Source organism: Carassius carassius, chromosome 30 (genome assembly GCF_963082965.1).
Source record: "Carassius carassius chromosome 30, fCarCar2.1, whole genome shotgun sequence".
NCBI classification, from domain to species: Eukaryota; Metazoa; Chordata; class Actinopteri; order Cypriniformes; family Cyprinidae; genus Carassius; species Carassius carassius.
In genome coordinates, this window is record NC_081784.1 from 4,431,974 (window position 1) to 4,448,874 (window position 16,901).

Below are 16,901 nucleotides of genomic sequence, written 5' to 3' on the forward strand. Positions count from 1 at the left end.
ATACTTAAATATAAAAACCTCTTAAACATTCTTCAAAATGTCTTCTGTTGTAATCTGCAGATGAAATAAAGTCATTCAGGTTTAAAACGACATGGTGTAAAAAAATGTTTTTTTTGGGTGTGAACCATTCCTTCAAGTGTCCTAATACTTTTTGGGGCCTGTGTAAATAATAAATCCACTTGGCACAAATCTTTAGAAATGTAGTGTACATATACTAAAGCATTCACCACTGCTCATCTTACAATTGTTAGCTGGGGTATTGTGTTGTGTGCAGAAATATAGAATGTTTTTGATATGCTAATTTTTAGATTAGAACCTTATCTGAACCTATTCCTCAGCTGTTCTGCACCTGTTCAGGCTCTTCAATAAATATTTATTATAACCTTTGAGATATCATTTCACTGTAGGGATACAGCAATCAAACATCCGCTCTTAAAGACATTTGATACATTGTGCATAGAAAGAGTATTATGATGTTTTAATCAGCTGTTTGGACTCTCATTCTGACGGCACCCATTCACTGCAGAGGATCCACTGGTGAGAAGTGATGGAATGCTACATTTCTCCAAATCTCTTCAGATGAAGAAACAAAGTCTTACATGGCCTGAGGGTAAATCATCAGCAAATTTTTATTTTGAGGTTGATCTATAAACTTAGGCATGCAATTCATTTCACACTGTTTGTGCTAGACCTGAATGAAACCTCAAATTGTAGCTTGTGTAAAACAGTTAACTTTATAAGTGATCAGACTTAAAATTTTTGTGTAGAAGACAGTAAAACATGCACCACCTAGCAACTACCCAGAATGCCTTACTAACTGCCTAGCAACAACCCTGCAATATGTTAACAACCACTGCACCCTAATATTGTGCTGGCGGGTTTTGCACAGGCAAGCACCATCTTATTCAGATAAAAATGTAGTAATTATGGTAATACCACAAAAGTGTCTTCAGAACAGCAGAGTATTGTGAGACAATCCGTCTGAGCTGGATTCAGCAGATGTTGTACGTAATGCTAATGAAGGCATATTGTTTGGAGAGGATGAGTGGAGATTTGGAGATGTTTTTAATTTCCCACCCATGCAGCTCTGTCTAAAGTCTTTCACGTGCATCACCGACAACAGAGAACAAAGACGTCTTATCTGCTGCGAAAAGAGTGTAGATTGTCTTTCTTTAACTCTCTCTGTCTCTAGTTCTCTTCGTTTTGCAACTGCAGCAGCGTGTTGTGCTTTTAACATCCATCAGTCAGCTGTCGCATGCCTCATGTTAACACTCCGCTAATGGCAATGTCTTGTGGGATTTTATGGCCAGAGCAAAGTATCCAGAAAATGTTATCTCCTCAGGAATTTATGGGACATAATGAAAAAGTCAAATACAACCATCTGTCTTCAAACACACACTTTAGTGCAAAATGACAAGCAAAGAGAAAAGATGAACAGATAGAGGTGGATACAAACACATGCAATAAACTCATTAAGGTTGCTGGTCTCAGAGCTGCTATCACTCTGCGTTTCCTCATTTTTTAATTTGTGTTTTTTAAGGGTTTTTTTAGCAGCATATTGTTAAAATCAGTATGTTGCTGTGATCACTAAGAACTAACTGTCTTTATATGGAAAAGTACTGTGAAGTAAAAAAAATATATGTTCCACAGAAGAATTACATGAGGGTGAGCCAATGAATTTCATTTTGGGGTGTCAACTATTTTATGTTCCTTAAATATCCTCATAAGGACTTTAATACTTCAGTCTAAAGTCTTTATTTTGGACAAAACTGAGAGATTTGCTGATATCATCATCTGTCAACTCTGTATTGATTCATTCTGGAGCAGAAATTGAAGGGAATGGGTCACACAGGGGATGACAGAAGCTAAACCCTCACATTTGTGGATGTTACCACCAGCAATGCTTAGTGAATATGGCATAGTGGTGTAACAGAACAATGAATAAAAAATATTAAAAGAAAACAAAAATTGTTTTAATTATAAATACATGAATAATGTATCAAAAAAATTCATCAACCACAAATTATTTTTTAATTTTTTTTTTTATTAATTGATAATTAAATATTTACAGCATATAATCACAAAATAATCACAGCAACATTTGATTTCTGTAGGTTTTCCATTTGGATCTAGATTGCATCATCTTCAAACATATAATATAACATACTTTCTTTATTATTTAGCTATTATTCATATTAAATTATATATAGTTATAATAAATATTTATATCACATTTTATTTTAATTTCCAAATAGATTATTTAAAAAAAAAATATTTTGACATAAAATAGTTGACATTTGACTAATATATGAAGGGGTAATATTTTTGTCCAGAAATCAAACCTTTATTTATTTATTTATTTATTTTTTATTATTATTACTATTATTATTTAGCAAACTTAAATATATTAATTTAAATCTATTTATTTATTTATTTATTGCATTTCTGTATAGTCATAGAAATTCTAATAAAAATTATATTACAATATTTCTTAAATAGAAACACCAAAAATTTGCCAAGGTAAAAAATGTATTTGGGTTTTGCTTGATCAGTCACATTTCATATAAAAACAATTATAGATTGCATATAACTGTTTGATCTGTAAATTAATTTCCAGTCACACCACATATTACTTTATAACTACAGTGACCTGTCACTTTAAATTACATATTGCAGAGGAAGTGGCATCATTAACAAGTTCACCTTAGCACAATATAATTTGTTTGTCAAGCACAACACATCCTACTGTCATCAGAAATCCACAGGGAAATAATATTTAATTTACTCAATTAAAGAGTAGTCATCTCACAGCAGCAGCCATTTCCACCCTGTTATATTCTCGCCATGAATATGCAAAGTTGTGTTGTCTTTCCTCTTTCACTCTTTGATCAGTGGCTCTGTTTTTAGGAGATCAGGTAATGACAGCAGTGGGATCCTAAAAAGAGACTGAGAGCCTAAAATCAGGGCATGTACCAACATGCCCCAATTTTGGTAAAGAAGATGCCCAATCTTGCTCCTGTGAGACGCTGAAAAACAATTCTAGAGAGAGTCCCGGGACCCAGAGGAGATGATGTTTTCCTCTACAACAAGCACTAAACACAGAACACTAGGTATAAATTTAATTGGATACGTTTGAGCAATGAACTTGTAGGTCAAGCTGTTTTGGTTCACTTATTCCATGAAGGTGATAAATAGAATATGTTCCTTTTTTCCCTTCGAGTAAACAGAGTAATGATACTCAGCGGTGTCTGAAGGAGTGGGTGGAGAACTCAGACTCCCCTCAAACTGAGATGGCAAACAAATGAGAAGGTCAGCATCAGTGAGACTGTTTGCACTGAAAGCTTAATGCCCTGCCCACACGGACACGGGTATTTTTATAACCGTGACTTTTTTTTACACGGTTCGGCTTTTCGTCCTCATGAAAACGCAGTTTCAGGGCACCGAAACCGAACATTTTTGAAAACTACGGCCAGGGTGAGCATTTTCAGAAACGCCGGTTGCAGGGTTGTCGTCTGGACCGTATAACCGGGGTCTTTGCCTTGCGACGTCAGAGTGTGCGCCGTTATCCGCTGTGTTTGACGTCAGATTGTGCACTGCTGACTGCTTCTGATTGGCCAAGGTGACTTTACGATTTGGGTTATATCGCCGCCTGCTGGTGTGGCATGCTCTTGACAGCGCTTGATAGCATGTTTTTGTGTTTTCATGTGGACGGGATTTTTTTTTTAAACGCAGGAGGAAAAACTCCGGTTATAAAAATACCCGTGTCCGTGTGGACTAGTACTAAGTTTGATTTGAAATGTAGTAGAGATTAAGTTTTGTTTTCTTTTTTAAAACTTCAACAAACCTTTTTAACCCTCTAAACTCTATTAAGTCTTTGCAAATATTCAAATGAATGTACAATACTTAAAGTATAACAACAATAATGTCATTTTAACTCAAAATATTGGGTTTTGTAAGATTTTCTTTTTTTATTTTATTTATTTATTTTAGAAATATGTCTCTTTTGTGGCCTAAGGTTGCATTATTTGATCAAATAAATGAAGATTAAATACAGTAATGACTGTACATTTATGAAATATTATTAAAATAACAGTTTTTTTTATTTGATTATTTTTGTTAATCAAATTTATTTCTCTGATGCAAAGCTGAATTTTCAGCATCATTAGCATCAAAGTTCAAAGGAATCGCATTTGTTTGAAATTTGAAATAGAAATCTTTTGATATATCATAAATCACTTTTGATCTATTTAATGCATCCTTGCTGAATAAAAGCATTGATTTTGCACAGTAACAATAAAATAATGTATATGCATTTAAAATATACATGCCTAAATATTTGTGGTTAATAATTATGGTTCTTAACATCTTAACATGTGTTTTATTGGTTTCGTTGTAGCCTCATGTTTATCACATGCACTGTGGTTCATGTCGAATAGCACCACACTCTATTCCAGTAAATTGCACATAATTGTATGATCTTGTCACTTTGGCATCCCTTACCAGTAATAATCAGCATTAATGTATATAATGTCTGGGTGATTCTGAGGCTTATAGGTTATTGTTGCTTATGATCTTCGAATAGCCTGGTTTCTCAGTCTTGGCTGATGATCTAGAATGATACGATTCCTGGCATTGTCCAGTCACCTCACTGGCATTTGAAACTCACAAAAGCTTGTCTAGAATGCATTTGAGTTGAGGTTTTCTCTCTCCTGTTTATTCAATAGAGACAAGCAACAAGATATTGAATGTTAATGATCCATTGAAAGGAACAAAAGTATTGGTTATGTGCATTTGTAGGGACATGTCTGTACCATCCAACCCCATACCTATGCACTCTACCAGCAGGTCACAGCTTACTTAACTTGTGTTTTGATGGTATATTGCTGAAAGCATGTAATTTATAAATGTCAAGAGAGAAGACATTGCTTTGATGAATACTTAAATCATGATTGGCCAACTGCAGCTGAATTTATTGTTTAATAGTGCTAAAGTATATAATTGACCATTGCTTCAAGCAGCCGATTTCTACACTGGAATAAAAAACATGTGGTGTAGTAGGATTTAGTTTGAGACAATTCTGAAAAAGAAATTGCTAGTAAATTTATATATATATGTAAGGGCCCCAACACATTTGGAAGGATCTTGTTTATTACCTTTATAGTCATTTGCTGTTGTTTCAAATTTTTATTATTTTGTATACAAAGATTGTTTTTTAAAGCAGTCAACTTGAAATACATTGTCAAAATTTAATTCAGCCACAATATCTTCCTAACAGAAGTGTCATTGACAGGTGACAAGCTCCAGAGTCCATTAGGACTTGAGATGAAGAATCTGTGTCTTTTAAGCGGTCATCCTAGCAGGACTTCCAGTGGTTTTATGGCTTCTGCTCAGGCAAACGCTCTCACACGTGCAGGAGGAGATACAGGAAGGGAGGAGAGAGAGGCGTCTGACTGGGGCTGTTTTCCTCAGGAGAGATTAAAAGACACGTCCTGCTGAGTCTAAGCTCATTGTCTGTTGAAGTGTTATGGATGTAACCAGGAGTGTTGAAGCTTCAATAAAATCACTGTCTCTCTTTGTTAGGCATGACATTTAAGATGCTTTAGAAAAATACAAAAAAACTGCTTTGAGAAGTTAGCACTCCTGATAGAGAAACGACATAAACCAAACTGTTTTATCTGTATTTGCAACTTCCTTTGCACGTTTGTTAGTGCTGACTGAGGCTTGGAAAGAAATCCTAATTGTTCCTCTTCAATTCCTAATATTACACTAAGAGACATGCATCCATCAACCGGTGTGGAGCAGAATGATTCTGTTAAACCTCAGCTCTCTGAGAGATATTCTTTTTTTCCTCTAAGGCTTCTGTAATCTTGAGACCTTACATGGTGTGGAGGACAGGAAAGACCATCTGTTCTTCTGCAGGGTCTTTGATGTGTTCGGCACCAGCACATCAACCTCATTTTAACACATCTGTTTCCCACGAGAGCCGTGGAAAAGGCATTCTGAACTCATCAGGATGTCAAGGCAATCATCACTGAACTCACATAGGGTTAGGATTTAAACATGTCTAACTAGTGTGCCGCTCGACCCATAGTGTTTGTGCCACATCAACAAACTACTACCAATGAGATTTGTGTTGGCAGCACTCAGTTCCTAAAAAACAAAAAAACAAAACCCAATTTGTTATTTCAAGACCCTGTGATAATAAAACTGGAGTTTTGTAGCTTGTAATTAATGTCTATTATAGCTTATTATAGTTAATTTACGCTACTGTTCAAAAGTTTTGGGTTGAAGAAGAAAGTCTGTGATCAAACATGCAGTAAAATAGTGAAATATGATTACAATTTAAAGTAACTGTTTTCTCTTTGAATAGTTCTTCAGTGAACTTTTTCTAATATGCTAATTTGGTGCTCAAGAAACAATACTTATAATCAATGTAGAAAAAAGTTGTTGATACAGTGGTGATATATTTTTTGTTTATTTATTTGGAATATAAATATTTTGTAACATTAATTTCTTTACCTTCACTTTTGATCAGTTGAATGCATCCTTGCTAAATAAAATGACATACTGACTCCAAACCTTTAAATGGCCATTAATATGTTTGAAAGTTTTTAGCAGATATACATGAATAGATTTAACAAAACAGACATTTTGAAGTTTTATATGAAGCCCATCATATGTCTTGTATCCTCTAGTTTTTATATAAGCTGGAGTGGAAAAGTGGGTCTGTACATCATAAAAAATAATATATTAAAATAATTTATAATTGTTATATATATGTTAGATGAATGGATTCTAAACTAGACAATTCCCAGGGAGTGAGTTGAGATTCTGGGTGATTCTGGGAACTAATCTACTGAACATTGGCATGAGAATAGAGCTGGTTAGTTAGTCAGTTTCCTGTTTTTCTCACAAGGCTTACAGGAAGTGCTGAAGAAACATCTGGAAGTTGTTTGGAGCTCCAAGCAACAAGGATGTGTCTCTCCCAAATGCAACAAATACAGGCAAGCAAAGAGGAAGACAGCACATGTGTATTCATGCACATAAACATTGCATCTTAACATTAAAGAAATGTAAACTGAAAATTCTGCAAAAAAGTTGATGGTAGCCATTGACTTCCAAAGTATGGAACGAAATATGGCTTTACCATACTTTTTTTGTTTCCCTGTATTCTTTAAAATATCGCCTATTTTGTTTAACAGAGGAAACAAATTCATACTATAATTCTGTTCTGATAACAGAATTGTTTTTTTTTTTAAACACCCTTTTGGGGAGAGTCGCTGTGGATGTGTTTGTGGTCCCTGAGCTCACTGCAAACTCTTGAACTATTCCCTGCATGTGTGGCGTAATGCTGATTACCACAGAAAATAATATTGCCTCATCCCACAGTTTTACAGTAAGGCACTTCAAAAGGATGTGGCCACAATCACCGAAATATTCAATGATGCAAGTGTAGATATGATGCTTAAACATTAAATGTGTTTTGAGATAAGAAGCATAGAATCACTCTAGAACAAGACTATTTTTCATTATATTTAGTTATATTTTTATTCAGTAGCCTGATTTAAAAGAAAATACTTTTTTAAAATGTATTTCAAAGTAAATCCTACACTAAATTTTTCTCAGTCCACAAGAAGTTCATCCACTTAGAAAAGTATAGCAAAGCTTTAAGTAGGGTGATTTAGACAACTTTAAAGCCCAAAAATAAACTTATGATCTTCAAATAGCATCGAACACATTTCTGCCTCTTTTTTTTCACTAGAACGCTCTTTACATTGAATGTGTATTAGAGTTTCCTTAATTTTTGCTTTAAAACTGAATATAATTTAGAATATAGACTTGTGCCTGAAACATCCCTATAAAAGCCTGTCAGAGCAACAAGCTCAAGTATATTTAGTTGTATTTACCATTATTGCTCTTCAATCTCGAACACAGATCTCATAGTTAGATCTTTGAACTCACAGTGTCCTCTTTCGTCAGTGTCTCCCTTACCTCAGCCCCCATTCTCTGGGATACACACACAAACACACTCTCAGAGGGAGGGGCAGCCATACCTTTGTCCTTCTGGTTACTGTACATATGAATGGATGCAGGCAGGGACAGGAACCCCTGAACTCATGAATGTGAATGGAGTCACAAGCAGGTCTCACTGGTCATTAGAAGTGTGTGTATGTGTGTCTGTGTATTTATTTGATCACACTTATATCAAAAGTGACTTTCAATTGAGGAATACAACAAGCGATTCATCTTGAAGAGGCAAAGTTTCGGACATTGTTCAGATTAGTACAAGCTAGACTATCTTATATCATAGCCCTCGTTCTCAAAATACAATCTATGTATGAAAAGGTTAAGAACTGTCTGGATCCTTGTATGAAATTGTCTTCTTGTTAAGCTTTGCTGCAAAACAACAATGACTGAGTTTCATGCTCCGTAAATGCACAGAATTACAGACTGGGTGAACAGAGAGATACATTGCTAGAGGAGACATCTGTTGAACAGGGGGACGGTCAGTGAATTGTGACACAGATGACAGTGGGCTGCCGTGTGTTTGGACTGGGGATTACTTCATCACTAAAAGAAAGCAGAGACCCCTGCGTCCCCCCTCTCCTCTCTGCTTTTCGCCCTCCCTCCATCCTGGCTTTAATTAACACCCGTCTGTTGGATGGCCACTGTTCCTTTGTGGTTTCTCTCATCTCTCATCTCTCATCCCCCATTAAAAACCGTGTTTCACTTGTCCGTCACGTTAACATTGTATTAGAGATGTGACATTGACATAGAGCAGTTAGCAGCACACTTTGAAACTAAACACAACAAAATAGTCTCAGCAAATAGTAATGCTAAATAGTTCAGTGGTACAGTTATATATGAGACAGATTTGAGCAACATGTTGTTATATATATATATATATATATATATATATATATATATATATATATATATATATATATATATATATATATATATATATATATATATATATATATATATAAGCTTTTTTGTTGAGATGTTTTCTCTTTTAAACCTAAACAAGTGATGTCATAATCTAAATAAATGTTTCTAAATATTATATTTTATTATAAATATTAAATAATATATTAATAAATTATATATTTATTTAAAATGTTGTTTTCATATATATATATAAATATATATATATATATATATATACACACACACATATACATAATTATTATAACATAAATATATTTTGCATTTGCATGTTCAAACTGAATCATCCATGTGTATTAATCTATCAAAGGCTGTCCAGGTCAGTAGATGTTGGAGTCAGCAGGTGTTGACTGCATTGAAGACTCGAGCCATAATGAGATCCCTAATAACAGCCCTTCAGAGTAATATGCCTCCTGTGGATAACCAGGATTCTATTCCAGACGCCTGTCTGTTTCTTCATCTTTTGTCCTGTATGTCCTATATATATACATTAACAGACATTAACAGTAGAGTGGTCACATGTTGGGGTATTATTGACATTATTACAAGTTTGATATTAAAGCCCCAGTATTTAATTATTGATTGATTTTTCAGATATACAAGCTGAATTTTAGTTTATACAATACAATACATAAACATCTACTGTACGTGTGCCAATTAGGTTTTGCATACACTGTTTATTACTTTTATCAGATGTTTAAGGCGTTTACATGACCATTTCACATACATTTTCAAGTAATTAAACATAATTGGTGTAAGTATGATGCTTGCAACATACTATGGAACAACAAGATTTCAAAGCTATTTATCATGCTTTTGTGTGGCTTGAATAGGACTGCCTCATAATGATCTTACATGATTAAACAAGCATGTTAAAGGTCAACATTGCAACAGGAAGTCATGGGATATTAGAACTGGTTCAGAGAGGATGGTATTAAGTTAGCATGGCATGATTTATTCAGCTTTTCCATAGAAAACTTTTAACACTTAAAAATCAACTTTAAAAAACACAATGTGTTTACTATTGCAGCAGTAGCAAACAGTGAATTAGGGTTTGTCACATACAATAGCTTTGAATTTTTTATTTGGATGACTAGACTATAACACATCTGAGTAATTTAACAACTTTACTTTTGTCAAATGTATTAAATCAAGCTTTAATTTTAATTTAAAATGAGTGGTTAATGCAGCCAATACAATGCAATTCATTTAGACAACTAAAAGCATTGGAAGGCCAAGGCTAAAGGCTGAAATGAGACAGAAAGGTGTGTGTGGTCATGACCTCTTAGTTGAACCTGTTGACTAGCTCCTTTGTAAGACATCAGGGTGTGTGAGATGATCTACTGTAGCTAGACAGCTGGTGGAGATGAACTCAATCACAGGGTCAGACTTGCTGACCTTGAACCCAACGTTAAAGAAAAACAGTGTGGCCTATGCTCTCTTTAATCCCGTGATTTTTTTTAATCATAAATGCAACTCTGTCTGCCCCAATCATGAACACAGCACATGATTTTGGGGTTTTATGACACTGTGCACTTAGAGGAAATTAGTGTTTATCTCAAAATAAAACTATCCAGAACTAACAGTAATATTTTATGTGTTGTATTGTAAGACTTGATTAAAGTTAATCTATTAACAAACTTTGTCTTTTTTTGTTAGCTGTTCATAAGAAACAGCATTACACATTAAGCTGCATTTAGATTATATGGTTAAATAGATGCAAAAATGTGCAATATAGTTTACAAGTTCAAGTGCAATAAATTAAAAATAAATCGAGGACTAAAAGTAAAAAGAAATTTCAAAACAGTGCTCGCCTAACAGGTGGTTTTTGTATAAATCCACTTTCAGAGCCAAAAATAGTCCTAAAATACATGGTCATTTGTGCTGAAAGGGGATGTGTGCATTACCATGGTGATAAGACCAAGCAGTGCAGTAAATTGTAAGTAAAAGTTGATTAAATTCTAGAGTCTGTTAGAGAGTTAAGCTCCTTTTGGCCCAGACTAGCAAAGATAAAAGATCCAGGGGCCCAAGGACCATCTGGTCTTCACCTGAGTCTTTTCAGAACCCTAAACACAACCTCTGTGACACTACAGGAATTTTAATAGAGATTCTAAGACTGAGTAAAAGGAGATTTAGAGATTGTTCAGTCTTGAATGTCTGTCTGTCAACCGGTGTTTTTTTAATTTTTTTATTTTAATGTTCATCTTTCATTGCCGGTTGCTTTTACATCTTTGCAGCCCTCACCATATTCAGTTAAATCCACATCATTCAGAAATTAATTGAAATCAATAGAGCTCCTGTCTTTTGTATATGGATCTGACCCTGCATGGATAGAAAGCAAGACAAAAGCACACTCTGAGGTGGGACAGCTTTTGAAAATTCTTCTGGTAGGGTTATAATAATTAATTTTACAAAAAGTTTATTTTGTATTTGTGCTATAATTTCAGAATGGACCATATGGATAACAATGAAAAATATCGAAGTAATATTTATTTTGAGAGAAAAATAAGATGCACAGCTGAAATTAATGTGAAAAAAGCCATTTTTATTGTGTTACATCAAGTAGTTTTGTTCTACAATGAGCAGTTCTCATTGTGCTATTTACACAGCGGTTTTGATTATAGTTAATTTTGTAAAGTTATTCAAAGACCTTATTTACAAAATATAGTTTTTATACATATCAACATAAACTGTTGGTGTTGTTGGGAATTCTTTTTTTTTTTTTTTGCACAAAATATAAAATAATTGATCATCTCTTGTGATAGTTGAAGAGTGAGTCACAATGTCAATGTATGAAACCTTTACCACAGTCGTGTTCTGGGTAAAGTTGGGTGGAGATCAGTGATCGGGTTTGACCATTACAAGATGTGGCATTTTTTGGATTTGAAGTCTCCAAATACTCTTATGAGTTTGCTTGGATCCATGCCAGTCCCAAATTTCAGGTGAAGCTAAAGGTTTACTTGACAGGATCCATCCTAAGCTTTAGTGAAGCTACACCAGAGTCATAACCTTGAGTGAAGCTGGCTGAAAACGGCGGATCTTCTTCTTCAGAGCTCTGGAAGCTTTGATGCGACAGGCTGCTGGCTCTGGCCGATGATGCTGCTGAAGAGAAAAGCCTGCTGCCGTGGACCCCAACGCAGCCTGAGCCCACACTAAACCACCTTCATCTTCCTCTTCTTCCTCCAACAGGTCCTCCTCATCCAGCGAGAGACTACTGTCCGAGTCTGAGGCTGTCTGAGAGCCCTGACTGGACTCGCTGTCTCCAAAACGGTTTGTGGTGTAATCGCTCAACTCTCCATCACTGCTTGCTGCAATAGTAGAGTGAAAGAGTGATGCACACTCTGCAGAGTACTCTGAAAACTCAGACACGCTAGGAGGAGGGTAGCGGCTGGAGATTGGCGCTGGAGGATATCTAGATTCCAAGTAACTAAAGTAAGAAGAAGTGGAGAGTGAGTGGGGAAGGGCTCGTGGAGGGCAGCCCCAATGACCTGAGTGAGGCCTGGCACTAACACTCCTTACCATGGCCCCCTTTTGAGAGTTTAACATCTCTTTGGATCTCTGGGTTTGGAGAGCTGGGGGAAAACGGATCTCAGAGGAGGAAGGCAATTTCCGGGAATTTTGTTTCTTTTTGGCTTGGTCTAGAGGAAGGTTCACAAGTTCAGGGGCTTTATGGGACTTTGTGGACTTGGAGGTTTGGCTCTGCTGAAGGTGAGAGTTGTTCTGATTGCAGTGCGAGTTGAAAAGTCCATTGCAACTGCAATCGGAGCAAGAGTTCATCTGGGACTCTTCCAGATTTGTTACTCTCTCTTTGCATGAGCTGGACTGTTTTAAGTCAGCTCGGTTTTTGGTGCAGAACTCTCGAGACAAGTGTTTATGCTGATGTTTCTTTGCTGAAGGCTTCTCAGAGTTCTTCTTTCTCAGTTTTACAGATTTTGTTTTCTTGTCTGCTTGACGTACTTTCACCCTCTGAGACCCTGCTGGAACAAACTGTGCATGGACAAACTCTGATTGAGGGTTGCCACCCTTATCACCAAAAGAAGCTCTACTCTCTTCTCTTCTTAAGGTAAAACGTGATCTCCTCTCTACTGGCTTTGGGACCATAGATGACTCCTTGGAAAAATATCCACTCCCTTTGTCTTTGAGTTCATTCTCAGACTCAGTCCCAGCCTTGCTTGTGGCATTCTTTATGCAAAGGTTATTCTTTTGGAGATCCATAGAAGGTACAGGGTGTGTGCCATGGCACAATGTCTGGACCTCATTTGCTTCAGAATTAGGCTCCAGACCTGGTGCATTCCTCTGCTGCTGATTGCTGTTTAGATCTGAAGATGTTTTTCCTGTCTCCAGTGCATTTTCTAAGGGCACTGTTATTTGATGAAGGGAACCCAGCAGTTGAGGACCATTCAGCTGTCCGTAGGACATTTCGTGGGATCTGGCTCTTTGCTCCTGTGTACTGCTAACAATGTCACTTCTTTTTATGCTTAACAGGTTTATCTTACTCGAGCTTCTCTGTAGTACCTTGTTGACGTATCCAGCAGACCTGGAATTTGTGGAACCTCCATTTGGGTTTTGGGTTTCCTCTTCAAGACCTACTCTAGAAATTACATCAAATGCTACTGGATTTCCCTGATCAGTTGTGCAACTGAAGAGGGGGCTTTGTAAGGCCACAGCATGCAGTGGACTGGGGTAACAGTACACTTCTGTCCCACTGCTAGATACCAGGTTACTCTGATATTTGGGGTCTACTGGGGAATTTTGGAGGCTACCACAAGGGGTGGAGTCCTTCACGTCAGTAGATTTGAAGGAGCCAAAACCAGTTGGAATTATTCGGTCAAGGTCCCCTGAAAGAAAGTGAAAAATGGCATCAAGATAATGTACTTTACATTTCAGATGTTAATCTGTTTATGACTATAGTGCCTACAAAAATATTCTGCCGATGTATCTTATAGTTCTTTGTTCAAACTTTACCCAAATTTTTACACTTACCTGTGGAAACAGGTCTTTGTCTTGCTCTTTCTGCTTGAGCCGGTACCATTCGTATACAGCTGCTACCGAGCCTTACTCCTGATCGTAGTGCATCAGACTGGGCAGTGATCTCATCAGCAGAACAACGACGGGACACACCGGTCTGTCTGGAACCACTACGGCCATGTGACACATATGAGGTGGAGAGATGAGGAAGCAGACTGGTTTGAGATGAGGAGGAGAGACTCTCGCTGAAGATGGAGGTGCATGAATTTGACAATGAGCCTGAACCACCATCACTGAGCTCGTAGAATCCTGGGAACAGAAATTAGCATTGTTAGATTTGATACAGAGTTCATTTTTGTAACAAAAAAAATGCTTGATGTCCTTTAGTTCTAAAAATGTTAAAAACTTGTGTCAATTTTTTATAGGTGAAGTGTGTAATTTGTCACTGTTATATCCAACACATCAAGGCCATTTACACGAACAGTTTACAATTCCATTTGGTTTTGGAAAATGGAACAGAAATTACAATTAGTGATATGTAAATGGTTATGTTTGGTCACCTGAACTGGGTCTGCTGTCACTCTCTAGGTGTTCAGTGGATGCTTTACACACATCCAGTTTCAGGTCATTTATCTGTTGATCTAGCTGCTGGAGATGAGTCTTCAATCCCACATCCTGTTTGCGTAGACGTGTCTGTAGGTAAAACACACATTCACAAATTTCAGTCTGCAAATAAATCTGTATGCTTCCAGACATTTAATGGCTGATATGACTCCTGCTGTTATACGACGTAGACAAGAGAAGAAAAGACAGAGAGAGAGGAAGCAAATAAAGAAGGAGAGCGGTTAACTATTAACTAGGCAAGGATAAAGGGTAGCCCAGAGGAGTGCTGTAAGATTACTAATCTCTCTCCTGGAGAGGAACACAAACTATTGTGTAAACCAAATGTATAGGAACAAGAGGAAATGACATGCCAAATACAGAACATCATTAATGGTTGACTGTAAACCAGCTTTGCACAGTAAAGAGTCACACCTGTGCCAAATTCTGACAATGCACAAATTTTAATCTGTCTTCTTTATACTTGCCGGTTAGTTTAATAGAACAATGAGGAACAAGAATCCAAAAACTATGGTTGTGTGGATAATGTAACCGGTTGAAACAAACCATTTAAACTGAGAAAATCAACTGATAATATGCTTAGTTTTCTTAACTTAAGGGGTTTGTTGCAGTTGGGTGCTGATATTTGAGTAAATATAAAGATAGACCTGCCAGATGTTTTCTCAGGGTTAGACATCTAGATGAATGAATCCTTTCTTTTTAAAGGTTGCACAATGAGCAATTTCTAGCTGATGAAATAATTTAGAGCAGAGCACAGCTTCAAACGTGCATCAGCTACGGCGTCAAATCTGTGTCGCTGACCGGGTCGCAGTTCCTCTGTTGCCATTCTCATTAAATTAGGTTAATCATCAGAAACAGACTGGCCCCCCTCAGAGCTCTTGATTTATGACCACTCACTATATGACCCCCAGCAGAGCCTGTAATTCATCACATGATTCAGTCATCAAGGGCACTGCCAAACCATGCACAAAATACACCAATGAATCCTCACTACAGTAAGAGCACATGGGAATGGAAGATTTATGCGAAAATTCTTATTTGATGCTGGAAAGTCCACTAATGTAAGAACATCTGGTAGATCTATCCATATCCATTCAAAATGATCACATCAGATCTGTTCTTTGTTACCACATTCGTGACCAAAATTTAGGTTTGCATGTTTTAAAAGAGTCATGGTTTTCAGCTATATGAAATGACATTTTGTCTTGATGTCGTAAGCATTTTTTTTTCTTGGCTGGTGTAAATAGTCATATGACTAGAACTGTTGAATCCAGTTTGCTTCTCTAAGATGATGTCTTTGTCATTAAAAGTAAGGCAAATAAAAGCTGTAAAAGCATAAGACGGATACTAAATTTGATACATATAATAATATTTAAATGGATCTTCATTGATTATATTATTAATATCAATAAGATTGCTTTAACTCACATGTCAATGGTCACAATTGTGAGCCAGCTGAAAAATCTAGCCGAATGGTGGACTGATTGATTCACGGTTTTATTATTTAATGTAAATTTACAAATGCATATGCAAGCAAAAAAAAAAACTTTCCACTGCGTAAGCCACAATTGTCACCAAAATAAATCACATAGCTACTTTCATTTAAATTCTTATTAAGATGTCTTACCAGCTGTTGTTTGAGTAGAGTAAGTGTTGCCTCCAGTCTCAGTTCCTCCGTGCTCACGGTCTCATGTTTTGATGTCTCGGGCTCCTCTCTGTTCAGGGACAGAGCCCAGTGCACCATGGCACTCTGTTTGTCCCGCAGGAACCGCAGCTCGTGCAGTCCAGCCAGCGCTGCGTGCAGTCTCTCTCCTGTCCTCCCCCGGTCCATTCCTACAGCAGCTGCGCTCTGCACACCTGATCCAGGTACTCTTCTTCCCAACATTATCAGACGTACTGTTTTGACATTTCCAGAGAGACGAGGAATTAAAGTGCTCTGCTGAGTGACTGAACTCGTCCAATGTGCACCCCAGTGTGAATCAACAAAGCGCGTGAGTGAGTGTATACAGTACCAATACAAACCCCGCCCACCTCCGCGCAGACCGTGGAACGCCCCGCTCATCGCTGGCTGTTTGGCGGAGGGCAATTGGGCTACTTAACACTGTTGCCCCGGGTTGATTTCTAAGTCCGCTGGTTGAAGCGACCCCAAAAACGTGACATTTATCCCCTGGAAATGCGAATTTTTCTATGGGAACCTTACCAAAACCGTGTGTTTTCGTGCAATTTACACCCCGGAAAGCGATTGTGCTAGTCTGGGGATAGTTTTGAGCAGCAATTGGGTTGTTTTGTTATGAAAACCTGGCAGTCCTGCTGGTCAGATAATTTGCCAATCTTGCTTTGGTAAATGTCTGGGATATGAATAT

The 16,901-nt window shown here is 37.0% G+C and overlaps 1 protein-coding gene across 1 annotated transcript; it reads right to left on the reverse strand.

Moving 5' to 3' along the window:
* Positions 1-11,500: 11,500 nt before the first annotated feature.
* Positions 11,501-16,528, reverse strand: LOC132110438 (dapper homolog 2-like). The gene is made up of 4 exons (XM_059517035.1): positions 16,166-16,528; positions 14,478-14,610; positions 13,933-14,226; positions 11,501-13,787 (listed from the first exon to the last, which is right to left on the reverse strand). Exons 1-4 carry the CDS (start codon positions 16,421-16,423, stop codon positions 11,941-11,943), a joined length of 2,532 nt encoding a protein of 843 aa, XP_059373018.1. The 5' UTR covers positions 16,424-16,528; the 3' UTR covers positions 11,501-11,940.
* Between the last annotated feature and the right edge of the window lie 373 nt (positions 16,529-16,901).

Excerpts from the sequence above, each read along its gene's own strand:
- LOC132110438 (XM_059517035.1), bottom strand. The coding sequence starts at position 16,423 with ATGTTGGGAAGAAGAGTACCTGGATCAGGTGTGCAGAGCGCAGCTGCT. Across the intron at positions 14,227-14,477 it reads TGACAGCAGACCCAGTTCAG|GATTCTACGAGCTCAGTGAT; the intron begins GTGACCAAACAT and ends TTCTGTTCCCAG. Across the intron at positions 13,788-13,932 it reads ACAAAGACCTGTTTCCACAG|GGGACCTTGACCGAATAATT; the intron begins GTAAGTGTAAAA and ends ACTTTCTTTCAG.